The sequence below is a fragment of the Besnoitia besnoiti genome, assembly GCF_002563875.1.
Source record: "Besnoitia besnoiti strain Bb-Ger1 chromosome Unknown contig00021, whole genome shotgun sequence".
Lineage (NCBI taxonomy): Eukaryota > Apicomplexa > Conoidasida > Eucoccidiorida > Sarcocystidae > Besnoitia > Besnoitia besnoiti.
This window is the reverse complement of record NW_021703920.1, coordinates 1-7,500: the sequence shown is the minus strand read 5'-3', so window position 1 is coordinate 7,500 and position 7,500 is coordinate 1. Positions and strand designations below refer to the sequence as shown.

The 7,500-nt window shown below is 22.3% G+C and overlaps 3 protein-coding genes and 9 non-coding genes across 12 annotated transcripts; 10 read left to right on the top strand and 2 right to left on the bottom strand.

Moving 5' to 3' along the window:
- Positions 1-1,360: 1,360 nt before the first annotated feature.
- BESB_042080 (uncharacterized protein) lies at positions 1,361-2,170 on the bottom strand (the record flags this gene model as incomplete). The annotated part of the gene is made up of 3 exons (XM_029362716.1): positions 1,361-1,460; positions 1,855-1,934; positions 2,132-2,170. The coding sequence occupies 3 exons, from the start codon at positions 2,168-2,170 to the stop codon at positions 1,361-1,363; spliced, it is 219 nt and encodes a 72-aa protein (XP_029215043.1).
- A 147-nt stretch (positions 2,171-2,317) lies between these two features.
- Positions 2,318-2,389, top strand: BESB_042300. The gene has a single exon. It is a non-coding gene; the product is annotated as a tRNA-Thr (tRNA).
- A 38-nt stretch (positions 2,390-2,427) lies between these two features.
- Positions 2,428-3,024, top strand: BESB_042070 (ribosomal protein S4; the record flags this gene model as incomplete). Its single annotated transcript, XM_029362715.1, has 1 exon — positions 2,428-3,024. The coding sequence occupies one exon, from the start codon at positions 2,428-2,430 to the stop codon at positions 3,022-3,024; it is 597 nt and encodes a 198-aa protein (XP_029215042.1).
- An 8-nt stretch (positions 3,025-3,032) lies between these two features.
- Positions 3,033-3,105, top strand: BESB_042190. The gene has a single exon. It is a non-coding gene; the product is annotated as a tRNA-His (tRNA).
- A 3-nt stretch (positions 3,106-3,108) lies between these two features.
- BESB_042180 lies at positions 3,109-3,182 on the top strand. The gene has a single exon. It is a non-coding gene; the product is annotated as a tRNA-Cys (tRNA).
- Positions 3,183-3,467: 285 nt separating this feature from the next.
- BESB_042270 lies at positions 3,468-3,544 on the top strand. The gene has a single exon. It is a non-coding gene; the product is annotated as a tRNA-Met (tRNA).
- Positions 3,545-3,559: 15 nt separating this feature from the next.
- BESB_042310 lies at positions 3,560-3,642 on the top strand. The gene has a single exon. It is a non-coding gene; the product is annotated as a tRNA-Tyr (tRNA).
- Positions 3,643-3,657: 15 nt separating this feature from the next.
- Positions 3,658-3,749, top strand: BESB_042290. The gene has a single exon. It is a non-coding gene; the product is annotated as a tRNA-Ser (tRNA).
- A 16-nt stretch (positions 3,750-3,765) lies between these two features.
- Positions 3,766-3,839, top strand: BESB_042170. The gene has a single exon. It is a non-coding gene; the product is annotated as a tRNA-Asp (tRNA).
- Positions 3,840-3,866: 27 nt separating this feature from the next.
- Positions 3,867-3,938, bottom strand: BESB_042240. The gene has a single exon. It is a non-coding gene; the product is annotated as a tRNA-Lys (tRNA).
- Positions 3,939-4,041: 103 nt separating this feature from the next.
- Positions 4,042-4,115, top strand: BESB_042280. The gene has a single exon. It is a non-coding gene; the product is annotated as a tRNA-Pro (tRNA).
- A 1,769-nt stretch (positions 4,116-5,884) lies between these two features.
- Positions 5,885-6,559, top strand: BESB_042060 (putative ribosomal protein S3; the record flags this gene model as incomplete). The annotated part of the gene is made up of 1 exon (XM_029362714.1): positions 5,885-6,559. One exon carries the CDS (start codon positions 5,885-5,887, stop codon positions 6,557-6,559), a length of 675 nt encoding a protein of 224 aa, XP_029215041.1.
- Between the last annotated feature and the right edge of the window lie 941 nt (positions 6,560-7,500).

The following is a 7,500-nucleotide window of genomic DNA, read 5'->3' as shown; positions in this document are numbered from 1 at the left end:
GGAAAGGTGAAAAGAACCCCGGGAGGGGAGTGAAAAGAGACTGAAATTTTAATCCTAAAAACAATAGAAGGGTAATTGAACCTAACTATTTGCCTGTTGAAGAAGGAACCGATAAGTTTTGGTTTTTAAGCAAAAGGCTAAAAGAAAACTTGAAGCCATAGTGAAAACGAGTTATTACATCCGTAATAGCGTTTGTATATTACCAAAAACCCGAATCCAATTGATTTAACCTTGTTCAGAATGAAATATAAATAACTTTATATGGAAGTTCGAACTGATTAATATTGCAAAATTATCAGAAGAAATGAGGTTAGTGGTGAAATGCTATTCGAATTTGGAGCTAGCTGGTTCTCCCCGAAATGTATTGAGGCGCAGCTATTATAATGTATTATATATAAAGGGTAAAGCACTGTTTTTGAAATTACTATAAACTAATAATATTTTTATATTAAAATTATAATAAGTGAGACTTTTAGGGATAATCTTATAAGTCAAAAGGGAAACAACCCAGACCATTAACTAAGATAAGAATATAACGAAAGTTTGAAAGGAAGTAGAGTTGTTACGTATACAACCAGAAGGTTAGCTTAGAAGCAGTTTTCCTTTAAAAAGTGCGTAAAAGCTTACTGGTAAAGTAATTCTGCACCTACAATGAATAACAAAATATTTTTTTATCGAAGTAATGGGATCTATATATAATAGATCGGTAGGGGAGCGTTCTACAATAAAATAAAGCAAAGTTATTAAATTTTGTGAATAAAGTAGAAGTGAGAATGTCGGTTTAAGTAACGTTAAATATTAAGAAGAATCTAATACCTCAAAAACTCAAAAGGTTCCTATGGAAGGGCATACCGCATAGGGTTAGTCGGGGCCTAAGGCAAGAAATTTATTGTAATTGATGGGAATCAAGTTAATATTCTTGAACCATATTTATATTACTGCTATACAAGTAGTGACCAAAATTTAAGTTTTAAGCAATATAATAAATGATTTTTTGCTTAATAATAAAGATTTTTGCTAGAAAAATGATACTGTATAATTATAAATATGCCCGTACTGAAACTGACACAAGTGAGTAAGTATTATAATGTACTAAGAGGACGAAACAATTTTCTTTAAGGAACTCGGCAAAACAATCCTGTAACTTAGGGATAAAGGATGCCTAAAAGGCTGCAATTAAAAAGTTCAAGCGACTGTTTATCAAAAACACAGGTATCCGCAAAGTGTAATTACGAAGTAAGGGTACTGACACCTGCCCAGTGCTAGTAAGTTAAAAAAAATTTTTATGTACTACAAATAATTTTTTTATAAGCTCTAGTAAACGGCGGCTGTAACTATAACGGTCCTAAGGTAGCGAAATTCATTGTCGGGTAAGTTCCGACCCGCACGAAAGGTGTAACGACTTGAACACTGTCTTTAAGAAAATTTCGGTGAAATAGAAATGTTTGTAAAGATACAGACTTTTTACATCAGGACAGAAAGACCCTATGAAGCTTTACTGCAATTTGATATTGAAATTAAATTTTATTTAAATAGTGTAAGTGGGAAGTTAGTTATTACTATCAATGAAACACCACTTTTATAAACTTTAATTTCTAACTATAATTTTTTTATCATATTATATAAAAATTTCAAAAAGGTAGTTTGACTGGGGCGGTTGCCTCCTAAAGAGTAACGGAGGTGCACAAAGGTCTTTTATTTTAATAATAATAAAATATTAAAATTAATAAATGTAAAGGTTGAATATTAAAAAGGCTTGATTGTGAGAGTAACTACTTAAACAAGGACGAAAGTCGGTCTTAATGATCCGGCAAATCTAAGTGGTAGGGTTGCCGCTTAACGGATAAAAGTTACTCTAGGGATAACAGGCTGATCTCTCCCGATAGTCCATATTGACGGGGAGGTTTGGCACCTCGATGTCGGCTCGTCGCATCCTGAGGCTGTAGCAGGTCTCAAGGGTTGGTCTGTTCGCCCATTAAAGCGGCACGTGAGCTGGGTTCAGAACGTCGTGAGACAGTTCGGTCCGTATCCGATGTAAACGTAAGAATATTGTAAAGTATTTCCTTTAGTACGAGAGGACCAAGGAAATTAAACCTATAGTAGTTCAGTTATTTTATCAAAAGTATTTTACTGAATAGCTAAGTTTAATAAAAATAACTACTGAAAGCATATAAGTAGGAAAAAACTTTAAGATTAATATTCTATTCATATAAATGAGTAAGAATTTAAATAGAACATTTATTAAAAAGAAAAATTGTGTAAGAATAGTAATATTTTTAGCAAATTTTTGCTAATAATTCGAGGATAAATTTTTTTTGCTGATGTAGCTCAACGGTAGAGCCGCTGATTTGTAATCAGGAGGTTATGGGTTCGAATCCCTTTATCAGTTGATTTTTTTTTTTTAAATATAATAAAATTTTGATGAAAATGGAAAAAACTTTTAAAGCAAAACTTAAAAAATTACAATATTTTAAGCTTACTTTTTTACCTGGTTTTTGTACTAAACTATTAAAAAAAGAATTAGTGTTTACGAAAAAAGGAAAATTGTCTGCTTTTTTAACTAAATTACTAGAAAAACAAAAATTAAAGTATAATTATGGGCTTAAAGAAAATCAAATTAAAAAATATTTTAAATATATTAAATTATTAAAAGTTTTTAATTTGGTTCAAATTATTGAATTACGTTTAGATGCTACTTTATTTAGAATAGGATTTGCAAAATCTATAAATCAAGCTAAACAATTAATTACTCATGGATTTATTTTTATTAATTCTATTTTAATTAAAAATCCTAATTTTCTTTTAACAGAAAAAGATTTGATTTATATAAATCCTAAAAAATCTACTATTCTTTTAATTTGTAGGATTAATTTATTTTTTAGATATTATAATAAATATAATTTATATATTTATAATTTATGTGTAGAATATTTAAAATTTAAATTACAAAAAGAATTTTATTTTAAATTATATTTATTTATTTCTTTTAATGAGACTTTAGTTAAAAATTATTATAAATTTTAATTTAATAGGTAAATGAAGTTAAATGGTTTTAACATTGGATTGTGATTCCAACTTTAGCAAGTTCGATTCTTGTCATTTACCATAAATGATATAATTTAATTAGGTAAAATAAAGAACTGCAAATTCTTCAAATCTCAGTTCAAATCTGAGTATCATTTTTAAATTTAATATTATATATAAGGATGTGGTGAAATAGGTAAACACAGCGGACTTTATTTATTTAGAGATAAAAATTTTATCTTTATTTTTTTTGGTAAACTATAAAAAAATTTATAAAATTTTTGTATTATAAGATATATGTATAATAATCAAAAGACTCTTAAAAATAAATTAATTAATATTAATATAGAGTTTATATAAATATTAATAATTATAATATAAATATGAAAATCTGTAAACTTTAAAAAAGTTTTGAGGGTTCGAGTCCCTTCTTCCTTATTTATATACTTGTGGCTGAGTGGGCAAAAGCAATGAGCTCATAACTCATAATAAAACGAAAGTTCGAATCTTTTCAAGTATATTAAGTTTTTTTAATGAATTGATGTCTGAGTGGTCAATAGAAATAGACTGTAAATCTATAGAATTATATCTTCATCGGTTCAAATCCGGTTCAATTCATTTAGAATATTTTAAAGAAAAGTGGCTGAGAGGTTTAAAGCACCAATTTGCTAGTTTGGTATATAATTATTAAAATTATATCAAGGGTTCGAATCCCTTTTTTTCTAAATAAATATCTATTTAGGAATTATAGTTTAAATGGTTAAAATTTTATCTTGTCATGATAATAGATGTGAGTTCAAGTCTCATTAATTCCGTATTAAATATTTATATATTATAAAATTTAGGTTGTCTGGGAATCGAACCCAGATTCTTTCGGTTAAAAGCCGAATACTATACCATTAAGCTAACAACCTTATAATAATATTATTATTAATAAATAGCTTTTATCGTCTAAAAGGTAAGGATACTTTTTTTTCATAAAAGAGATAAGGATTCGATTTCCTTTAAAAGCATAATCGGAATGTGGCGTAGTTAGGTAGCGCTTCTATTTTGGGAATAGAAAGTCATAGGTTCAAATCCTATCGTTCCGAAATTAATATATTAATTAAATTATATTTAATTTACTACTTAAATGATAAATATTTTTTTAACTTTTCCGATTAGATTATGAGATAACTGACAAATTTATATTAGAAATTATAAATTTATAATTGAATATTGGTTTTTATATAATAATACTTTTTTAGAAATAGTTAAATTTTTAAGTTTAAATTTACTTAATGAATTAAATATTATTAAAAATTTTAAAATCAGTAACACAAAACTTAAAGCTTTTAGTACTTATAGTAATAAAAAATTACGTCAACAAAAAGGATCAGGTAAAGCTAGAGTAGGATCTAAAAAATCTATTTTACATAAAAGCGGTTCTATTGCTTTTGGTTTAAATACAAAGCGTTTATTTAACCCTTTAATTAAAAAAAACATTATTTTTAATTTTAAAATATTTATATTTAAATAAACGAACTAATATTTATATTATAAATGTAAATACTAATATAAAATATTTAATTAATTTTAAAAATTATTTAAAATTGCAGATGCAATTAAATGGAATTTTAATACACAAATTTTTATGTTTAAATTTAACTAAAAATAATTTAGTATATTTTAAATTTACAAAAAAAAATCAACAAGTAAATTTTGTAAAAATTAATCAACTTACTTGTTTTAAATTACTTTCTTTTAAATATATATTTATTTTTGTTTAATAATTTTTTTTTTAATTAATGACAACAATAATGTTTATAAAAATTAAAAAATATAGAATTAAATATCTAATAATAAAAAAACAAAAAGCTTTCGGTAGGAATAATTTAGGAATTATTACATGTAGAGCTAGAGGTGGTGGAATAAAAAAAAATTTATATAAAATTTTAGATTCAGATTTTTTTAATTACGGTTTATTATTTCCTTCAGCTTTTTTTATTAATACAATCTACGACCCTTTTAGAGGTTTTTTTTTAGCTGTATATTTTATTTTAACTATATCTGTATATAGATATTTTTTATTAACTAAAAATTTAAAAATAGGAACTCAAATTAATTTTGGTTTTAAAGCTCCACTTAAAATTGGAAATGCTTTACCTTTATATAAAATATATATAGGATCTTTTATATATAATATAGAAATTAAATGTAAAGGAAAAGGTAAGTTAGTTACAAATGCTAATTTTAGTGCAATTATATTAATGATTGGTGCTTTATATGTTACAATAAAATTGCCTTCTGGAGAGATAAAATTATTATTAAAAAATTTATTTTGTATCTTAGGACAATTAACTGTTAAAAAATTATCTAATCAAAATAAATTTAAACGTGCTGGATTTAAAAGAAAATGGTTATCTAGAAGACCTAAGGTTAGAGGAGCTGCTATGAATGCTGTTGATCATCCTCATGGTGGAGGAGAAGGTAAAGCTTCTATTGGATTTAAATTTTCGAGAACTTTATGAGGAAAAGCTTTTAAAGGGATTAAAACAAGAAAAAAACATAAACAATTATCTAAATTTATATTACAAAATAGATCATAAAATTTTTTTACATAAATTATGATAAAAATTATTTATAGAAAACTATTTATACCTAAGTATTTAATAAAAAAATCAAAATATCAACATTATACAATTAAACTTTATTATAAATATTTATTAATTACTCCTTTTTTAATTTGAAAATTAATAGAATTATATACTGGTAAATCTTTTGTAACTATTAATATTACGAAAGAGAAAATAGGTCGTTCTTTACAATATTTTTGTTAAATATAGGATATCAAATTATATAATTATTTTATTAAATAAAAATGTTTGGACAACGTGTTAATTCATTAATTTTTTATTCTAAACTTTATTCAAAATATAATAATTTATGGACAATATATTTAAATAATTTAAATTGGGTATATTATTTTTTTAATACTATTCAGTTTATTAGTTATTTAAATTATTTTAAACATAAAATTTTATTAAATAATTTTAATTTTTTTTCTTTAAATAATAAATATAAATTTCAATTAAATATAAATTGTATTTTTTATTTTTATAATTATTTTTTAAAATTTAAAATTTTTTTAAAAGGGCTTCAAACTATTAAAAAAATTTCTAAAAAAATAAATAAAATAAATAAATCTACATATAAATATTATATATATATTAATTTTTTAATATTAAAAAATCCTTTTTCTTCTATAAATTATTTTTTTTATTATATTATAAAAAAATTTCAACAAACTTTATCTTTAAGAAAAATTTTAAAACAACTTTCTTTATTAATATTAAATATTAAAAAAACGCATATTAAAGGAATTAAAATCTTAATATCTGGTAAAATTAATGGAGTAGCTATAGCAAAAAAAGAAACATGTAATTATGGTTTAAATTATTTTAATAAATATATTTATAATATAAAGTATAATGTATTTTATTTAAAAACAAAATTTGGAGTTTTAGGATTTAAATTTTGGATATTTTTAATTTAAATAATATTTTAATTACTAATGAATATTTCTGGATTAACTAAAAATTTATGTGGACGTAAAAAATTATCAAAAAATATTAAACCTTTTAAATTAAATTATGGGGTTTGAATAATTAAATTAAAAAAATTTTTATTTTGTAAACAAACTTATGTAGATTTTTTAAAAAAATTTTTTAAAATTTGAAAAAAATTTTATAATTTTAAACTTTATAAAACTACAATTCATACTAAAAAATCTTTAGAAAGTAGAATGGGAGGAGGTAAAGGTAATAATTTATATAAAATTTTTTCATTTAAACCAGGTTCTTTTATCTTAGAATATTATAATTTAAATAAATATAAAATTTTTACATTTATTTAAGTCACTTACTTGAAATAAGAAATTTTATTTTAAATTTTTAAAAAAAAAATATATATAAAATAGTTTTTAATTTACATGAATATTAAAATAGGTTATGTTATAAAAATTAAAAATAGTACTATGTATAAATTTATAGTACCATTTTGAAAAAAAACTTTAAAATATAAAAACTTACAATTAAAAATTAAATCTAATTTTTTTAATGATTCTAGAAAAGAATTTTTACAAAATTTTATTGTATTAGTAAGATTTTAATTGTAAACAAAAAAATATAATTTAATTAAAATTTTATTTTAAATATTTAACTAATTAATGTCATGACTCAATTAAATAGTTTTTTTTATGTTTCAGATAATACTGGAGTTAAAAAAAATTTTTAGTTTACAAAATATAACAAAAAATTCTTTTTCCATTAACACATCAGATATTATTTTAGGAATTATTAAGAAATTTCATTTAAATCTTCTTTTAAATATTCTGAATTAGTTTATGGCTTTGTAATTAGAATAAAAAAAAACCAAAATATTAACATTATTATAATTATACTTTTAATGAAAATGCTGTTATTTTAATTGATAAAA